Below are 22017 nucleotides of genomic sequence, written 5' to 3' on the forward strand. Positions count from 1 at the left end.
GGGGTACCGTTCCATAACACTCTGGATTGTATAAAATTTAGATTTATCTACATCACGTTCAACCTTCGTCCAGTCGCCCTGATGATTTCTGGGGATAACAGAAAATAACTCTCAAAATGTTAAACTGTTGAGCACAATGTTGCGGAATATAATCCAATTACAAGGAAAGAACAAGGATACCAGTGATGTGGGCAGCATATTTCCCCCGGAAGTTCAATTGCTGGAGGTCTAACTAAGAGCCTTACGTGAAGGTAAATGTGGATATTTTGAATGGTAATATACTCATATTTTGCACACCCTTGTTTCCGTGCATCACGAGGTCAACTTGCCTGCAGACTTGTGAAGCAGTGCGTCCGGAATTGATCGAATACTGCCTGGAAACACATGAGCTCATCCTTCTTGGACAAGCCCTTTAGCGTTGGTTTATGATGGGTTGTCACATCCATGACGATGTCACGGAACATTTCCTCGACGATGTGGCCAAGCTGAAAGAAGCGGGATGCGTAGTTGAGGGAGATTTTAGACAGACCATATAAGATTTCTCACCCATCTATACAAATCACGTTTGATTTTTGGGTGGCTTAAAGAAACGAAGATAAAATATTCGACTGATGACGTTTACCTGCTCCCATACATCCTTAATACCTACTCCCCACCACACAACTAGACTCTTAAATAAACTGATATTTTATCGTGCATTCAGTTCCTTTATAGGGATCAACTGGATAAGAAAAGGAAACTACAAACTTGAAGTGCACGGTGTAGCTTTCGCAAAGCGGTTTCATGTTCGTCCTCGGTTGCGGCCTCAGTGAAGCGTCGAGACTTCGTATACAAGTGCGCCTGGCAATAGGGCTTTCTATCTATAGAATTTGGCTGGAACCAAGAAAACAGGTGAGCAACACTTAGTGTCAACAGGAGCTCTGTCGATGCTGGTTGAAAGAATTGACATTCTAGACTACTCAGTATTAAGAAGAAACTACATAAAATCAGTCGGTTGCCAAGGTAACGCAAATTACTGACGAAATATATTCTCTTGTACGTCAGGTTGGAGTACGTAAAACATCACTTAAATTTCCATCGATTTCGCTGAATATCTGAAGCGGGGCCTCAACTCTCATGGGTAGTTTTATGCCATGAAAACATCCAACCAAACTCGTTGAAACAACGATTCCGTTGCAGAATTAGGTAGCAACTTGAGTTAGGCAGGTGGCAAAATTTTTGCTCTTCATTGTCAGTAGTAAACACCTCGGTTCCGTCGGAGGGTGTATTATGAAATACACGCATAATTCCAATCGGTGAAACGCTTGTCAGTTGGACTGATAGGTTTTCAAAATCAGCTCACTGATCATGTCACACGCAATCATCAGAAACTCAATGTGTTTGATCTACGATTCGCTCGCTCCGCTGCGTTCATGTAGATTGGCCGCTATTCATCTAAATACGTGACTACCCATACATCTGTCTGTATATCTGCCTGGTTATCAGTCTGACTGACTGTCTATCTATCTATCTCTCTATCGATCTACCCATCTACCTATCTATGAATGGTAATATACTCATATTTTGCACACCCTTGTTTCCGTGCATCACGAGGTCAACTTGCCTGCAGACTTGTGAAGCAGTGCGTCCGGAATTGATCGAATACTGCCTGGAAACACATGAGCTCATCCTTCTTGGACAAGCCCTTTAGCGTTGGTTTATGATGGGTTGTCACATCCATGACGATGTCACGGAACATTTCCTCGACGATGTGGCCAAGCTGAAAGAAGCGGGATGCGTAGTTGAGGGAGATTTTAGACAGACCATATAAGATTTCTCACCCATCTATAAAAATCACATTTGATTTTTGGGTGGCTTCAAGAAACGAAGATAAAATATTCGACTGATGACGTTTACCTGCTTCCATACATCCTTAATACCTACTCCCCACCACACAACTAGACTCTTAAATAAACTGATATTTTATCGTGCATTCAGTTCCTTTATAGGGATCAACTGGATAAGAAAAGGAAACTACAAACTTGAAGTGCACGGTGTAGCTTTCGCAAAGCGGTTTCATGTTCGTCCTCGGTTGCGGCCTCAGTGAAGCGTCGAGACTTCGTATACAAGTGCGCCTGGCAATAGGGCTTTCTATCTATAGAATTTGGCTGGAACCAAGAAAACAGGTGAGCAACACTTAGTGTCAACAGGAGCTCTGTCGATGCTGGTTGAAAGAATTGACATTCTAGACTACTCAGTATTAAGAAGAAACTACACAAAATCAGTCGGTTGCCAAGGTAACGCAAATTACTGACGAAATATATTCTCTTGTACGTCAGGTTGGAGTACGTAAAACATCACTTAAATTTCCATCGATTTCGCTGAATATCTGAAGCGGGGCCTCAACTCTCATGGGTAGTTTTATGCCATGAAAACATCCAACCAAACTCGTTGAAACAACGATTCCGTTGCAGAATTAGGTAGCAACTTGAGTTAGGCAGGTGGCGAAATTTTTGCTCTTCATTGTCAGTAGTAAACACCTCGGTTCCGTCGGAGGGTGTATTATGAAATTCACGCATAATTCCAATCGGTGAAACGCTTGTCAGTTGGACTGATAGGTTTTCAAAATCAGCTCACTGATCATGTCACACGCAATCATCAGAAACTCAATGTGTTTGATCTACGATTCGCTCGCTCCGCTGCGTTCATGTAGATTGGCCGCTATTCATCTAAATACGTGACTACCCATACATCTGTCTGTATATCTGCCTGGTTATCAGTCTGACTGACTGTCTATCTATCTATCTATCTATCTATCTCTCTATCTATCTATCTATCTATCTATCTCTCTATCTATCTATCTATCTATCTATCTCTCTATCTATCTATCTATCTATCTATCTCTCTATCTATCTATCTATCTATCTATCTCTCTATCTATCTATCTATCTATCTATCTCTCTATCTATCTATCTATCTATCTATCTCTCTATCTATCTATCTATCTATCTATCTCTCTATCTATCTATCTATCTATCTATCTCTCTATCTATCTATCTATCTATCTATCTCTCTATCTATCTATCTATCTATCTATCTCTCTATCTATCTATCTATCTATCTATCTCTCTATCTATCTATCTATCTATCTATCTCTCTATCTATCTATCTATCTATCTATCTCTCTATCTATCTATCTATCTATCTATCTCTCTATCTATCTATCTATCTATCTATCTATCTATCTATCTATCTATCTATCTGTCTATTTATCTATCTATCTCTCTATCTGGAAATTTGTAGCATACCACCTGGATAGGTTTGTCGGAATAACTGTTGTTTCAGTCGAAAGATATTTTAAAAGAGACTATTAATTCAGCTCTTATTTGGCGGTTTTCGTCGATGTTAACTAGAATGTTAGGTGCTTCTGCCACTGAATTTTTTTGATTTTCGTTGGAATGTGAAATGGTCACTTGGTGCCTCAAACATCCGCTGGCGTAAGAAACAGCTGTTCGAATAGACTATTCCAATTATTGAATATTGCGCTGAACACATACTGCTATCGCCCCATCTTTCCGGTACATCGGTAGATCATAATGACCTTGGAATTTTCCAACCGGTAGACTTCCCATCGCCTGAAATAAACAATGAACAGACATCTATCAATTGGTTATCAACAAAGATAGCGTCTTGTTCCATACAATGAAGAAGCGCCTCACCACGCGACCACAATTTCACACCTTAGTACTCAGGTGTTAGTTTTGAAAAACCGGTTGATCAACCTACATCATTTCCGAAACGGTCTCACAATCATCGGTGTGTAGCACTAATATTATCTCCTAAGTGTGCTTGTTCAGGTGCGAGGCAGTCATCGTTCAACCACGGGAAACCACATCACGCGGCCGCATATTGACCGGCTCCTCGAGAGTCGACCTTTCAGAAGGAAGTTTTAGTCATCGTGTATTCTTCCTCTGAGTTTCTTGTAATCTATTCATAGTGTTTCGACTTCCTTGTGTATCGCAGCACAGAAACGTATGAATCATAAGGTACCCAAAAACCATTGCCTGGTTATCCGAAAAGTGACACTGGCTAGGCTTAGATATGTAGACGCTTGGACTAGCAACCTTTCCGAACTTCGTCTATGGAACATGAAGTTCCTAATCAAGTATTTCCAACATTGACCATCACCTTGAACAGTTAACAAAATACAACTGTCATCTCGATAATTACACTCATTTACATAACAGTTCGAATTTTCACAAGTGACCCGTGGCATTTTGTGACTCACCATTTCACCGTATTTCATCACATGACTAAACACCGTAGTCCTTTTTACCTCAACGTATTGTTCCTCCAGTGTACGCTTTTTTAGGTCATTCTGGGTGCGGGTGAGAGATAATGACAAACGGGAGCTATGTGCAGCAGACTGATCAGCTTAAGCAATTTTAAAACGAGTTCGCTATACTAAAAACATTGGAAGTATAACTAGAGTAAAGACAACGGCACATAATGCTGGTAAATTAGTGAGCACCCCGCTATTCCTGGACAGCATACATGCACATACAACATATCATGAGGATCTGATGCTCTATGGGTCTAATCACCTTCATCACCATCACCACCATCATCATCATCGTCGTCATCGTCATCATCATCATCATCATCGTCATCACCATAGAGAGTAACAACAGAGGAAAATGCTGATGATTCCTGCCGTTCAAGTATTCCAAATTGTTTGTAATGGAAGAAGAATTGGTAGTGGAACAGGAAGAGAAACTTAGAGCTAGCCTACAACGTACACCCGAGATACCTACACATCCGACACTTAGTCAGAAAATCTGTATAGAAACTGACAGAATGGACGTAATTGGCATATTGGTTCATTTCGACAGATGTATTGAGACGAAGGCGTTCAGGAGATACACCAGCATCATCATCATCGTTATCATCATCAACATCAATGTCATCACTGTCAACATCCGTAGTCAACATTGATGCTTCCCTGCGGGCATTCAATATCCATTTGAAGCCCTATTCAAAAGAACAGGATCAAAACGGATGGGGAAAATATTTGGTGCTGGCCTACCACAATTATCGCGATGCCCTTACAGCACCAGACAATTACGAAAATGATAACAAGATTCAAGGACAGTCACGGTGGGAATCAGGCGGTCTCCATCGTAGAGCGCGAATGACAGACATTTGTCAGTCTCTTTTATATCACTTTGCAAGATAGAGACAAACCTGATTGGTAGGATATTGGGGGATTTCGGACAAAAAACCAATGGTTTGATTATTTTGTGGCCAAAGAGTGCCGAGAGGGCTTAATTGCCATAAACCATTTTCATGCTTGGAAGCAAAAATGACAGGCTTAGCTGCAACACTTCTGTTAAAACTTACGTATTCCGAATCTAAAATCCAGTCGTACGAGTATTCGTTCGCTAGGCAAACATCGATTTCCTTGTCCTTACAAAAAATAGCATGGGAAGTTTCATCTTCATTGGCTGATGTTGTCACGTAGACTGCAGGTTTAGGGGTTCAGACAACAGAGAGTATGGGTCAATATCAAAGATGTGTGAAAAAGTGAGGTAAATCATAAACCAACGGATCCTGTGCCTCACAGAAATAATGAAGCTGCAAGACGTCTAGAAGTAGCGCATTACACCCAAGGTCGCTGACATTTCATTGAAAGAACATAATGGTTTTCGTGCTTCTTGCGGCGAATCATGTAGATGAAATCCTCGAATTTCCCTGAAACTTAATCAAGATTTGAACCCAGACTGAGCGGAACTTGCCAAATACCCTCATGAACGAGGCGTTTATCTGGGTTCGGTTGGGTCAAAATCAAATAAGTGTGTGAAAGTATAATATGTTTGTGACTGACATTATGAATGCTATTTCACAGGATCAATGCAGGAATCAGCTAGAAATTCAGGCTACTTACTTCCCATATTTGAAGGAAGCAGCCAGAAATATACGCTACTTACTTCCCATATTTGAAGGAAGAACATCTTTAAACATAGAGCCAGAGCAGCAAGTCTCCAGGTATAGCACCAATTTGTTGTACTTTTTTTTGGAATGCATGTAGGCGAGGGTGCTGTTCAACTCCGTGGCATACAACTGTCGCAAGACAAGAAGAAAAAGTTTCGTGAGCTCGAGATGATTCACTCAATGAGTCAGTTGCCAGTGATTTGGATCCCCTGATAGAAGAATGATCGGCGTTATATACCTACTTAGTGCGGATAAATCAGGCTGTTGGTTGGTCGCTCGTGGCCGAACGGTTCCACGTTGCATCTATCAAGTGCCCCACTGATGATTCCCGATAAGGATGGAACCGTTGTACATTGCTTCTCGGCCTTCCATCACAGGCTGTTTTCTCATACATAAATACAAATAGTCCATACAATTAAAGATTAGTAATGTCGCTCTAGGAGCGAAAAGCAGAATATTGTACTCTCTGGAAGAATTTGGTAAACGCGTTCTCCGTATCATCTACGCCCAATGAGCGACCGTATGCCACCATCTTCTTGGGTTATGGTGCATACGTTTGCTCAGCAGTCTGAATGGATCGACCGCGAACTCATCTGAGTCGACCGACTTAAACTTCGTAAAACAAAATCTATGTGACGGTGTAATTTAAAGCACGTTGACGAGAACTATCAAACTCTAATTCCTGTGGATATCAATCTTGAGAGTGACATGCGAACATCGTAGCTTGTATTAATTTTTTCGGTTGGTGTGTATAACAGCTTGACTATGAACTCCCTTTTATAAAGTATTACCGATGTCATTGCACCGACATGTTTACGCAAGCGATTTCAATCCATTCACTATATAACTTCCAATTAAAAAACTGCGTGCTAAAACCGTTACCAAAATTAACGAAACTTACAATATCTTGTAGGAAGGTAATAAAGAAAGTCCCACCATGGCCGGAGAAGAAGATGAACACGTTGTCATTAGGACCGCTGTTATGGGACAGAACGTTTTAGGTGATCTTGAACAAGAGCCTATTGGCTTGCGATCCCACAGATAGGAAAGCACAAAAAGAACCCGCGAAAATGGAAGTATGGCGAAACGAAGTTCAGAATATTGTTTTGTACACGCTGATGGATATAATCTGTATCTAAATTAATTTCCATTGGTCTGCTCTTTGCATGGCCAACGAATACTGGGATGAGAATTCGGATCTTCGGTTAATTCCTATGGTATTCAATGCATGATGTTTGGAAGCACTGTTCCAGTTTAGCAGGTATTATCCTCTTGCCGGTGAAATGGCCACACTCAGACCTTTTGAAAAAAGTACGCTCTTGTTAGCACGATTAAACGTTTAATGAAACATCTACATAATATATACACCACTGAGGAAACATTTTATACACAAGGAGACCGGTCCTACAATTTTAACACGGATATCCAAGATGCCATGTGTTGTTATGCAAATCTGATCCGGAAATTTTCCGTTTGTTGGTCGTTGCTCAACGGGCTGATATTCCGTTCCGTGATCGGAGTGATCAGCTTGCGAATATTTCATCAGCAACCGAAGTTATATCATGCGTGAGTGGTCGGGTTGGAAGTTACTCCATACACGTTTGATATTATACGGCTGTGACTGGCTGAAGGGAGCATACACTTTTCGGGGTCACAATGGTCGATTGCAAACTGTGCTGCGTTGTGGCTGGCATCCCCTGAATTCTATTGCTGCTTCAAGTAGTTTCGGTCTGAAGACTTTTTGTTCGTGGTCTGATTGATGGATTACGGATTTCTAATGTGTTGCATTCTGGCTTTCCACACTCGATAGACTCTCACTCCGACTTCTGGTTTCTTGAGTACATTTTGATTGGTTGTCTCTTAATTGCTGTTGTGCTGTAGACTGATTTATCAGAGTTTGTTTTCGCGAATGCTCTTGCAGTTGATAAAACTTGTTTACTGTGCAGCTGAGTTAACTCACCTTTGATCGGCCATTCTATAGACGATCTCTCTTTACTTCTCTGTCCAAACTAACTACAGGCGGGATCGGAAAATTTAAATTTGTTTATCTTATAATTGCAAAAGCTATTAGCCATCTTTCTGTTCATTAACTTATTAGATCAGTTGAGGAACATGGTTATAGCAGAAAAGCAAACCAACTTCTCTGTCCAAACTAACTACAGGCGGGATCGGAAAATTTAAATTTGTTTAATCTTATAATGCAAAAGCTATTAGCCATCTTTCTGTTCATTAACTTATTAGATCAGTTGAGGAACATGGTTATAGCAGAAAAGCAAACCAGAAAGCGCAAAAATGGACGGAAAAAGATCATATCGAGCTCTCTTATGATAAAATTTTTGTACACCGTTAGCCAAGTTTCAAAAATACACACGATTAGACTCACAATATATAAGTAACAAAAAATATATTTTTTCAATATGCCCAACAAAATATTCTGTCTGCAAATGTGGTTTTGCAGAACACTAGCATGCTGCAGAAAGATATAATGTCCGCGACAGGTGGCGAATGCTTCACACTCCAAGCGACATAAATTGCTACAGATCTATTACCACTCAGCGGGTGAGTTCAGAAATGAGCGTTCGTCAAACTGATTGCCTTGGAAGAGAGAATGCGGGAACGCCGCACAATATGCTATTGTGACGACTGGCGAAACCGCAGCATAAAGCCTATATGAACGGCTACCAGACCACCGCCTTGGAATGGCGACCGAACAAATCACGAGGCTCTAAGTTTCCGGAAGCAAAGCGGAATGACAGCAGACCACCAACTATCATGAAGCTATTGAAGACGGTCAAACACTCAGTTTTCACAAAGGCTTTTATATCACGGGGATTTCTGACAAACTGCGAACAAAGAGGATCGCCTCGCGAGAGCTGAGAATATGTACGGAAACACCCATTGCGGGTCCCTGTACGAAACACCGGTTAATCAGATAACCCGTTTAAAAAGCGGGTGATTACGGATTTCGTCGCAAATGCAAATCCAAACTGTGTATAATTGACTAAAGGAGAGACTTTTTTTGCGAGTGAATAAACATTTGCCTCGTTTCCTGGCTTGCCTCTGTATTCGGACGCTTCCCATCTCGTCATGTGCGGATCACGAAGGCTTGGGGGAATTTCGAAAAACGACTGTAACGTTGGCAACCCACATAGGTGCGACACGTGTCCTGAAAACTGATAGCTTTATGGGTCAATGGTGATACAGATTTTATGGACCGCCATGAACCAACAACGCCGCCAGTGAACTTGGATTTCGATAAGCCAAGCAACAGTGTTTATTTGCGTTGTTCAACACCGTTGGTTAAAACAAATCCTGAATCCGAGCAAACCAAGATCGACCGACCCCAAGTTGTATAACACCAAGCAGATCATAGACCATTAAAATCTGCGCATATATGAATAGTTCCGAAACATGTTTACATTGGCGATTGATTCCTATGATTTAATAATAAAGCATAGTCAGAAATGGATAAACCCGGTTTCCTCTGCAGTAATGGAAATCATTTTGACTGATTTCTGGAGTGCTTACTTAAAGAGATTATGTACCAAGTTACTTACGAGAATACTAAACACGCATTTTGTAAATCCGAAGACGGTGACCTGCAAAACTTGAATTCTGGCTGTGATCAGCAAGTGCATCAACACTATCCACTTCCGAGAGAACTCACCTTCTCAGCACCTTCTTCTTGTTGGCTTCAAGTTTATCATCGCCTCTTAGTACTTTCATGAAGTTAAACCGTGTGATATCCTAAAACGGATGAACATGCATGACCAATTGTTTTTGTGACAGTGATGTTCCACAACACTCACTTTCTTCCCACTAACCATCCACTTTCACCCTAAGAAACAATTGAAATCTAGGATCCGCTCCCCATTTTCATTCTTAATTATTTTTCCGCGATGGTCACTGTATGCTGAAAACTGTAGAATTCAATTGTTAGTCCGCTTACCAAGCATGGCATTTGGATTTGATCCACAAGACTAGGCTTAGTAGTTGAGTTGAACATGGAATAACTGGAAGCACTAATAAGTAGCCCTCATCTAAATCAGTGGCTAAGGAATGCGACATACGTGAGAAATAGCCGCTATCTTGAAGTGAGTATCACTCATCAGCACTCCACTGAACTACAGTTGAATATCTCCTAACTATGATATTCTCTAGCTGAATGTACTGTCCTGGACACGCCTCTCGGTTTATTTGCTGAATCACTCAGGATATCGCAGGATATTTCCTCGAAGAAACTATTTGGGCACTGTGGGTCCTCATGCACATTTCGTGGTTCGTTTTACGGGAATGCTAGCACATTTGAATCGCCAAAAGGCAGAGGTGAACCCGGGTCATAGGCTGCCTCATGGTTCTATATGTCCTTATGACTAGTGTTTGTTCTGAAGTCAGGTGGTGCTGTAACATGAATTTCGGGGTTTGTATTCGTGACTGCTCTTCCGGGTAGTAAAGTTTGTTTATTGTGCAGATGCGTTTATCACATTTGATCACCTATTCTATAAAAATCTCTCTTTCCTCCTCTATCCAAACAAATCCACGGGCAATCGGAAGCATTATATTTAGTCAGCTTAGCATTAGAAAAGCTTTTATCAATTTTGCTGTTTAATTTCTTATTAGATCTGTTGATGAACCTGGTTATAGCAGAAAAGCAGACCAGATGGTGCGAAAGCAGATAACGTAGAGCTCATCTGGGATATACCTTTGTACAAAGTGTGCCAAATTTAATGTACAGACGATTAGACTCTCAATATGTCGTGTAACAAAAATATACCCTTCAAATATGCCTACCGAAATATTCTGTCTGAAAATGTAGTTTCCCAGAAAACTAGCGTGCGGCAACAGATTATACTGTCTGTGTGCAACTGCGAACGAACAGATCGGTTTGCGGCAGCTGGGCATACGTACAGAAATATCCATCCTAGGTCCACGTACATCGGTTTATCAGAAAACACGCACAAAGAGCGAGTGATTACGGATTGCATCGCAGTTCCAAATCCGAACTGTGCATAACCGAACGGATTGAGAGACATATTGCTTGCGAGTGAATAAACTCGGTCATGGGCTGCCTGAGTGTTTTCTACGACCTTATATCTAGTGTTCGTTCACGTGGATTGGCCATTCTATAATATAGCAAAACTGATCATTCTGTTCTGCTGTTTGTATTGTGTTTTGATCCGCAGTGTCATTTTAATTGCCCCTTGTGGTACACGGTGAACTGATGCAGGACTTGACTTGATTGCTGCGCTGTGGAACACGGACTTACTTCTCCACGGTAGTCAATTACCACACCCTTGTATACATCCTCGTGCTGGTATTCATGGAACACTTTGCCTTTAAACGGATTTCTGGAATGAAAGAATGGAAAGAGAAGTTGCCACGTAGATCGGAAAGAAAAAAAGCGAAAGGATAATAAATTGTGTTGGAAGTCGGTTCCCGCGCGTGTCTTGGAATAAATTTTCACGACCATTTGTGAACCTTATGTCACACTTTAGGTTAACTAATAATCCTTTAGGCAGGAATAAGTAAGGTATCCTACAAAGATCCTGACAAGGTGGACAGCAAATAAAGTGACAAATGTGGTGTGAAAAGGTAATTCTCTTGGGTATATTTACTTTGAAACACCACCAGTAGTTGAATTTGTGAGCATCCCCTCATCCAGTGCCATTAAATGAAATTCGATCGGGCAATGAACGACTTAGGATTTTCAGAACCTGCAGGTGAGGTCAAACATTCTATGTCTTTAGAAGGTTTCTTCTGCTTATACTGTCAATAAGCTGTATTACAAAAAGTTAAGCTTACTGGTCTGTCTGCTTAACATTCGCTCAAACGACGAAATCAACGCGATTAATTTCACAATACTTATAAATTAAACGAGGACATCATCACCATCGAGGATATACCACGATGGTTGTAATTTGACCTGGCATCGATTGTGCTGATTGTATCGGGTTTCTGTGGCTTTTATAGTCATGAAAAGCCATGAACGAAGAGAAAATTGATTACACTTCTCACGTGATGCACACAAATTCATAATCACCTGCACCTAAATTTTATCCATGATCTATGTCTACGGAAAATATGGCTCAACAATGAGACGTTTTGAAGTCAGACAACAAAACGCGTTTTGAACATTGTCGTTGCTATCGAATCGGAACATTTATACGTGATATTTACTTGGTCACATTGCGGCGAAACTCAGTGGTAATAATTTGTTACCCACTGAAACTTAAGAATGAATAAAGCCACACTCGTCATGTGCGGCTCTCTGTATCTTTTTCAGTACAATTCTCATATAACCTCATGCAAATCCTTGACGAACGTATTTTATCAAGATGGATTTCTGTATGTTTATTCCAATACACGCTACTTGATATCACCTAGTAATACAGATTTATCTGCTCATATTTCCCAGCTATTTTGGTCCTTTCGCCGCAACAGCCAATGTGGTTGGTACGTCAGTGGTTTTGTTGAGGTTTTTAAGACCTGCGTTATACAACAGGTCACTTTAGACTATGATAATGCGGAGCCCTGGAGCGTTTCTCTAATATAATGGAGCTACAATGTCAGATCAAGCGATTATTGGTGGCTTGAAAGCCATCGAATTTGTGTTTCATACAACACCATACCTTCCACTCACAGGCCGTGATTTCACCTAACATAACGCAATAATAAACATATATGGGTGATGAAAGTCGGATTACGATTAACATGAATCAATTTATGCACCTCGGTAACATCTGGGTTTAAAATGACCGGAGAATCGACCTCACCCAAAACAAAATAGCGTTTTGCGACAGGGCAATACTGAAGGAAACGAATACAGGGCACCAAATGTGTGTTTAGTATTGCGTCTATTAGTTGTGGCTTCTATTCACCGCCTTTTTGACTAAAATATCACAGCCATGGAGACAACTTCTGGACAAAATTATTTTGGATGACCACTGTTGCAAACTTCTACTTTGAGAACCCTTTCTTACGGGATTTAAATGAACTTTTGAGCCTCAAACCAACAAACAACCAACGGAAACTTACTTGATGTCGATAATTTACCCAGGTGTTGGAGCCGGCCACAAGGACAACCCAGTTATTTGACGGATTATCGTTAAATATTGATGACCAATTGTTGAAACCGACAGCTTCTAAACATGGAATGAGGTCAATACTGAACAAGAATGCAATAAGAAGCGAATAACGACGCATCATATTCAGGATTACTTGAAACATCATGCGCCTGGGATTTTATACTGTGCGTCTCCTGTGAATCGAACTTTGCCTTACAAATGAATGGCGATAATGGGAAAAAAATATCCACCACATATCTAATAGGTCTGCGGTACAAAGTTTGTGATAATCAAGGTGTCATAGGCCATTTTCATCAGCTTGCTCAGTGACTGATCATTTATGCAAACTTATTCCAACAACGTGTGCACAATGGTGATTTGTGGTGTTTTGTAGGAGTTCGCTGAGCGCCCATGCGCTTTGGGCAGTACTAAGCAGCAACCTAAATCTACAAATTTGTTTTCACGTATCTGCCGGCTTTATGAGTACCGTCAAAAATCCTTTGGGACTTTAATGCGGGTTTTGCACTAAAACTTCATAGTGAAAACGTGTATCTCAGTTAGAACTGTCCCAGCATCTTCATGATATCAGCGACAAGAAGAAGGCCTTTGTTGCGCAGTAGTTTATTACAAAATGCCAACTGACCAGTTACAGACTATTGGACAGGAAGGCAAACCACTCATATTCATATTAGCTAAAAAAAACTAAACATCCATCTTCCCTTAAACGCATCTTGCTGAACGTTCCTAGATATTATTTGAGTGTATCTCAAGTCCAAGCAAATGGTACAACGCAAGTCCAAAAACACCGCAAAGATCTCCGTTTTCAAGCGAGCTTACAAGAAGAGAACTTTCTACTCACATGCCACCCCCATCAGTAGTATCATCGCTACGCACCTTCATCCTTTGAAAACCGTTCGCATGCCACTGATTTTCATTTACCTTTGCTAGGTCGGCTACTGCAGAGGGTCCAGTCGGCTACATTTTCGGTGTATCATGCCGCTTACGAATCTGCGTCCCATTTATCCTCTTCGGAACCCGGCCTACTTGAAACGTATAGACTGCCCCAGGCGGTCGTTTCTTCCCAGTATAATGCGTTCGTCCATGTGATGAGCACCTCACCATAAGTTTGCGCAATACGACATAACTGCGGGCGTTCATGTGTAATAATAATAATAAATATAAATCAATCAATCAGATGTCGTACCGTTCAACCCAAAGAATTACGAGGATTGAGCTGCCGTCCGATTCTAGTCAGGAGCAGGCGAAACCCAAGGGTTGAGCCCAAACCGCGAACCCCCCGACCCTTAAGTTCGCGCTATCTCGAGCTCTTTAGAGACAATGCTCTTTGATAGTTGTTCTAGGGTTCTTGTTGTAAATCCAAAACCTTGGCAGGGTGGGGCCTGGAGAGAGGTGGGTGTTTCGCTTTTGTCGTTTTCGAAACTCGATCAGTCTGGAAAAAAATTGACATGCTAAGTTCTTTGCGACTTGCTCAATCTCCTATGGTGATAGGCAAAAGACATCATTTACGCTAGTAAACCCGCAACCTAAGGAAGCAAAATAACAATTCACTTTAGTTTGTCCCGGAATTTCCGCCGCCATCTGTGGGGTGACAGCTCTAGTCAACCGCAGATAAACTGTCCAGTATGGCATGTTTTTGTACGTTAGTCCCAAGACAAATATCCTCGGAACTTATGAATCAACTGTCACACTGAATTACCTCGGTGACTTAGATTCGTCATTGATTTATTCGTCTGCGATTTTCAAACAACCATGTTTTAACTAACATCAGATTCTATGCAAATCAGATGAAACCTAGAAAAGTGAGACCTGTTGTGAGTTGCTGTGGGTTTTCAGCAATCTTGTGGGTAGCAGGTTATTTCAAGAATAGCTGTACAGAATTTGTTGTGTATCAACCCAGTGACCAACTGGCGTGTTTGCTTGCCTGTCGTTTTTCGGTCAGTTCCTAAGCACTGATTCTTCCTCTCCTGTTAATCGGTCTGTCCATTGCGCTGATTTCTGTGTGGTACTGTGCATCGGGTGTATCCAAAATTTCTTCTTTGTCGGACCGGCATAATGATTCTGGATTAGATATATCTGGCTTGGAGTCGATCTTTCGCCGTCCCGCGCGCATGGACATCGACCGGTTGAATAATGTGATACAACAACATCAGGCTGATAATGAGGTAAGACAACAACTGCCTAAACAAACCATTCCAAAAGACTCCTTACCAGTCTGGTTGTTAAACAATCTGAAGTCTTCCCAGATATCTCCTGTAAGCATCGCATGGAGTTTTAAAGTACTTTATTAGAAGATATTCAAAGTCGATGGGGTTAAGTTTGTTGATGTGCCTCTAGCACAGTTATGGAGATCACGAGAAACATCGAAATTTGAGCAGTGGGTATGATTCGACAGACGACAGAAAACGTGTTCTACCTGTGTCGGCCAACTGGCCTGTTTTTGTCCTTTTCGTCCTGTGCATCCATCGTGCAATGGTATGTCAGGGGACACATATTAACCGCCAATGATGGTTCGCTTCCACTGAATAGTCATGTAGAACACATTGCTGATGGGGTCTCAGGAAGTGCGCCTACCTGATGAGCCTCAAGAAAGGCGAAGCAGGTTGTCAGCTGTCTAAAAATTTCCAGCAGTCTTTTCAGTATTCCTAATTGTGTTACTGATACTGCGGTGTTGATAATAAGGTATTTGAAATGTTGATGAACGTCAATTTCAAGTTAGGATGCTTGTTGCAACAGCCGCCGATCGTGAATGTGGATGAAGAGAAAACGATGAAGACTGTTTTAGGAATTTTGGAATCAGTCAGGCAACATGGTTTGTTGACAATCCACCGAAGTTATATAAGTTAGTCATCCGTGCAGCGAAGTGTCCAGGTTCTTTTCGGTTAACCATCCTCCGCCGTTAGATCAAATCGCACGTGCTCTTCATTGGACTTCCTCTGTACATATTGGTTTTGTGGGTTCCAAAAATATTTGACGATTCTTGGAATCAACAATGGTTTGTTATGCATTTCGGACAGATGTGACACTGATGAAGTGCTTTTGCGAACTTGTCCTTAGTCAATTCTAAATAGCTAAATCATTTGCAAAATTGTAGAAGAGGACAGTACCGGTAGTCCAGAGTCTCGAGACCTAGTGGGTCATACGGCACAATAGGTAAGTATTCATGTCCTTTCAAGCAAACTACTCACAGGTTGAATCTAACGGGTTTTTGCAAAATAAGGACTGGTCACTTGATCAAAAGAGCGGAATTTATACCAACATATACAGAGTCACCAGAGGTTAGGTCAACAGAAATTTGGAAGTGGGTATCAAAACATTGAGAAAACGAGACACTCAAAGTAAAACATATATATTCTTATGAACGGACCCGAGTTCATCAGTCACGGGTATCAACTTGGGTTTGTGTTCCTACTGTTTTCTTCCAGTTTTCTATCGGTTGCACATCAATATGTTCAGTAAACGTTCCTTGAAATTGTGCGTTTTTGAATACCAAATTAACGATTCCAGCCATGTTTGCTGACCAGAACATGCTTCAATATATTCCTCAGCCAAAGTTAACACGGATAATTTGGAAACCGCGAAACCCGTCTGTACAGCTCCGTGTCACATTTGACCTCAATCTGACGCCCTGTCGTGGTGGTCGGATTATGCCGGCTGGAATTCAGTTCCCAGAGAAGTTTATACATGCCAGCATTGACAAGGAGGTTACAGCCCATTGGGCTGAAAAACTGAACTGAACTGAACTGAACTGAACTGAACTGAACTGAACTGAACTGAACTGAACTCAGGCAACTTCATTCAGCTACTGCCAATCTTGTTAAATCCATTCCAAAGAATGGCATCCTGATGGTGTGATGGCCCGATCACCATCAATCCTCTACATGCTTGAGAACAAAAAATACATGGTTTGGAACATCAAATGGACTTCACCTGGCTACTGAATTCCACCGCACTAGCCATCACCACTGACAGGCTTAACTGCAATAGTTATGCTAACACTTAAATTTTCCTAATCTGTAGGCTTAAATTATCGACGAACGCATCCTGTGTCTCGCAGAAATAATGAAGCTGAAAGGAGTCTAGAACTAACACACTACTCAGAAGTTTGCTGTCATTTCCTTGACATAATATCATGGTTTTCATGTTTCTTGCGACTAATCAGCTAGGTGCAGTCCTTGTCTTTTCCTCAAACATAATGAAGTCTGGAACCCAGACTGGGCGACACTTGCCAAACACTCTCCTGAACGAGACAAATCATTGGATTNAAACTGAACTGAACTGAACTGAACTCAACGCAACAGAACTGAAATGAATTGAACGGAACTGAACTGAATTGAACTGAACTGAGCTAGACTGAACTGAATTGAACTAAACTGAACTGAACTGAACTGAACTCAACGCAACAGAACTGAAATGAATTGAACGGAACTGAACTGAATTGAACTGAACTGAGCTAGACTGAACTGAATTGAACTAAACTGAACTGAACTGAACTGAACTCAACGCAACAGAACTGAAATGAATTGAACGGAACTGAACTGAATTGAACTGAACTGAGCTAGACTGAACTGAATTGAACTAAACTGAACTGAACTGAACTGAACTCAACGCAACAGAACTGAAATGAATTGAACGGAACTGAACTGAATTGAACTGAACTGAGCTAGACTGAACTGAATTGAACTAAACTGAACTGAACTGAACTGAACTCAACGCAACAGAACTGAAATGAATTGAACGGAACTGAACTGAATTGAACTGAACTGAGCTAGACTGAACTGAATTGAACTAAACTGAACTGAACTGAACTGAACTCAGGCAACTTCATTCAGCTACTGCCAATCTTGTTAAATCCATTCCAAAGAATGGCATCCTGATGGTGTGATGGCCCGATCACCATCAATCCTCTACATGCTTGAGAACAAAAAAATAAATGGTTTGGAACATCAAATGGACTTCACCTGGCTACTGAATTCCACCGCACTAGCCATCACCACTGACAGGCTTAACTGCAATAGTTATGCTAACACTTAAATTTTCCTAATCTGTAGGCTTAAATTATCGACGAACGCATCCTGTGTCTCGCAGAAATAATGAAGCTGAAAGGAGTCTAGAACTAACACACTACTCAGAAGTTTGCTGTCATTTCCTTGACATAATATCATGGTTTTCATGTTTCTTGCGACTAATCAGCTAGGTGCAGTCCTTGTCTTTTCCTCAAACATAATGAAGTCTGGAACCCAGACTGGGCGACACTTGCCAAACACTCTCCTGAACGAGACAAATCATTGGATTTCGTTGGTTCAACCGGTTAAAATCAGATCACTCTGTGGATGTATAATCTGTTTTTTTATGGTAAAACTCCCTCAAAAAAGACAACTGACCGTAACGGTCAAAGGTATACACGTCACAAGAATTAGACCTGTTTTCTTGGGATGAAGTGTACTTTCTACAAAAGCCCCTTTGTCCATTTATAATTTACTGTATATGTATCCACTTGGCATTGGTGTTTGCTGCAAACGAACACCAAAATTTCACCGAGGTTGTATGGGATACACAATGGTTTTATCAACACTTATGCAAATATTTCATCAAAAGAATCGATAACAATCATTGATCCCTCAAACAACTGACCGTAACGGTCAAAGGTATACACGTCACAAGCATTAGACCTGTTTTCTTGGGATGAAGTGTACTTTCTACAAAAGCCCCTTTGTCCATTTATAATTTACTGTATATGTATCCACTTGGCATTGGTGTTTGCTGCAAACGAACACCAAAATTTCACCGAGGTTGTATGGGATACACAATGGTTTTATCAACACTTATGCAAATATTTCATCAAAAGAATCGATAACAATCATTGATGGCTGAATGATGTGTGATCCTTGGCTAAACGGTTTTTGAGTAGAGCCAGAAACTAATTCCTTACAAGGATCACAAAGAAGACAAGAATGAACTAAATTTGGAAATTTATTTTGTTGTACTAGCAAATGCAATATTTCAATTTCTACTCCCTCTATTCTGTTTCTATTACTCGGGATCTGTTGGACACCCAGACACAAATTTACGGTAGTTACTTCCCATGTTTAAAGAAAGAATATCGTGAAACTGAGCCGAGTAGCAAGCTTCCACGTACAACACCAATACGTTCAAAAGATTTTGCAAACACTTGTACGCGAGGGTATCGTTCAAATCCATGGCTTCGAGCTGTTGAAAGTCAAGAAAACAATTTTCGTGAGATCGATATTTCTCAGTGGTTAAAGGCATGTCCATTGTAGTGTTGATCATCTATGTTGTTGACAGGAATGTGTACCTCCCTTGAAGTGAGCCCGCAAATAATAATATTGGAGTGAATAAGCATGCAAAATCTGATTAACGAATTGCCTGCTTGATTTTTAGATCACTTCAACTGGCAATTGCACCACAGATTTCAACCATGTGTCCACTTATAAGTTCATGGAGAGAGAGCGTCTTAGCCCTAATCGCGTTCCACGAAATTTACGGAGATTTCCATTGAACTGAACACTTCCAAGTATCATCTCACTAGGAACACACTGCACTCAGTTCAGAAGGCACAATCATTCACACAGCGAATTGATTTTTCATTCGAGAAGTTGTCACTCGATCAGTCAGTCACCAGTGATGTGGATCCCTTGATTGAAGAATGGGTGGCGTTATATCCTGATTTAGTGCGGATAAATCAGGCCGTTGGTTGGCTGCTCGTGGCCGAACGGTTATGCGCTGCAACTACCAAACGCATCACTGATGATTCCCAATAAGGATGGAACAGTTGTACATTGCTTCCCGGCTTTTGATATTTTTCTCTTTTAAAATGAATTACCGATATCAATGCGCCAACATATGTTTACTTAAGCATTTTCGATCCTTTCAGAATTTAGATTGCGATTAAAAACATTGTCTGCTGTAACCGTGGTTACCAAAATCAACTAAACTCATATCATCTTCTTCTTCTGGGAAGGTGAGAAGGGATTGCAAACCATTACCGGAGTAAAAGATGAGCACATTGTCATCAGGACCGCTGTAAGTGAGAAGATAGGTTAAGGTGGTCTTGAAGAAGAGTTCGCTTGATATAACCGCACAAGGAGAATAATTCATTGAGCACTTAACACGAATGATTCAGCAGTGAGCGAACGCCCAGGTCAGTAGCTACCAGATATAATCAGTAGCGACGTTGACTGCTGCTATTTGCGTTGCCACAAGAATATGGGGATGAAAAATCGATTCTCTGGAAGTCTATTGGTTAAATATTTTAGGATATAGTAGCTCCTATGTTTTTCAAGGCGTGAAGGCGGTTGGAAGCAGTTTTCCACTTTAGCTAGTTTTATCATCATGCGTTTGGTACAGTCACACCGTTCTTTTGGGAACACGGCCTTGATAGCATGACTACATCTGTTTAATTAAATATCTACACAATATAAACACTACTGAGGAAAATATAACGAAGGTGAGGCGATCCAATATTTGAACACGAATGTCCAATAAGCCATATGGTTTTATCGAAAACTGATCTGGAACTTTTCCACTTGGTGTTCGTTGATCAAGATAGTGTTCATCTGTTCTTTGTCCTTGAGGATGTTTCAACAACAACCGAAGTGACATCATGAGCGAATTATAAGGTCGGAATTTCCTCCATAAACGCCTGATATTATGCGGCTGTGATTGAGCAAACATTTCTCCGGCACAACATTTGAGCTGTGCAGGGAAGTGGGTTGCATCCCCTGAGTGCGATTGATCCTTTGAGTAGATTCCGACAGCGGACCATTTATACACGGAATGATTGACCGGTTATCGAAATCCGTTGTGCCATTGTCTCTCTCCCCATATTTCAATCGGTTTCAATGGACTTCTGATGAAAGTAGTTACTACCGATTTGTTCGTTCTGAATGCCTGTTGTGCTGTAACCTGAATTTCGGGGTTTGTATTCGTGACTGCTCTTCCGGGTAGTAAAGTTTGTTTATTGTGTGTGCGCGTTTATCACATTTGATCACCTATTCTATAAAAATCTCTCTTTCCTCCTCTATCCAAACAAATCCACGGGCAATCGGAAGCATTATATTTAGTCAGCTTAGCATTAGAAAAGCTTTTATCAATTTTGCTGTTTAATTTCTTATTAGATCTGTTGATGAACCTGGTTATAGCAGAAAAGCAGACCAGATGGTGCGGTGCGAAAGCACGTAGAGCTCATCTGGGATATACCTTTGTACAAAGTGTGCCAAATTTAATGTGCAGACGATTAGACTCTCAATATGTCGTGTCGTGTAAATATACCCTTCAAATATGCCTACCGAAATATTCTGTCTGAAAATGTAGTTTCCCAGAAAACTAGCGTGCGGCAACAGATTATACTGTCTGTGTGCAACTGCGAACGAACAGATCGGTTTGCGGCAGCTGGGCATACGTACAGAAATATCCATCCTAGGTCCACGTACATCGGTTTATCAGAAAACACGCACAAAGAGCGAGTGATTACGGATTGCATCGCAGTTCCAAATCCGAACTGTGCATAACCGAACGGATTGAGAGACATATTGCTTGCGAGTGAATAAACTCGGTCATGGGCTGCCTGAGTGTTTTCTACGACCTTATATCTAGTGTTCGTTCACGTGGATTGGCCATTCTATAATATAGCAAAACTGATCATTCTGTTCTGCTGTTTGTATTGTGTTTTGATCCGCAGTGTCATTTTAATTGCCCCTTGTGGTACACGGTGAACTGATGCAGGACTTGACTTGATTGCTGCGCTGTGGAACACGGACTTACTTCTCCACGGTAGTCAATTACCACACCCTTGTATACATCCTCGTGCTGGTATTCATGGAACACTTTGCCTTTAAACGGATTTCTGGAATAGAAGAATGAAAATGTAGCAGTGAATCCTCTGCCTATCGACCACATCTCTCTGGGCTTGGGAAACCTGGCAGTGTCGCAGACCTCGTGAAAC

General features: G+C 41.1%; 1 protein-coding gene across 1 annotated transcript; it reads right to left on the minus strand.

Moving 5' to 3' along the window:
• Positions 1 to 320: 320 nt before the first annotated feature.
• Positions 321 to 21918, minus strand: T265_15739 (hypothetical protein; the record flags this gene model as incomplete). Its single annotated transcript, XM_009179052.1, has 11 exons — positions 321 to 485; positions 748 to 873; positions 1646 to 1759; positions 2022 to 2147; positions 3537 to 3614; positions 4268 to 4357; positions 5380 to 5501; positions 5967 to 6099; positions 6872 to 6947; positions 9638 to 9717; positions 21837 to 21918. Coding segments are annotated over 11 exons (1191 nt in total), but the record flags the coding sequence as incomplete, so codon positions are not given.
• Between the last annotated feature and the right edge of the window lie 99 nt (positions 21919 to 22017).

The sequence above is a fragment of the Opisthorchis viverrini genome (genome assembly GCF_000715545.1).
Source record: "Opisthorchis viverrini unplaced genomic scaffold opera_v5_805, whole genome shotgun sequence".
NCBI lineage: Eukaryota > Metazoa > Platyhelminthes > Trematoda > Opisthorchiida > Opisthorchiidae > Opisthorchis > Opisthorchis viverrini.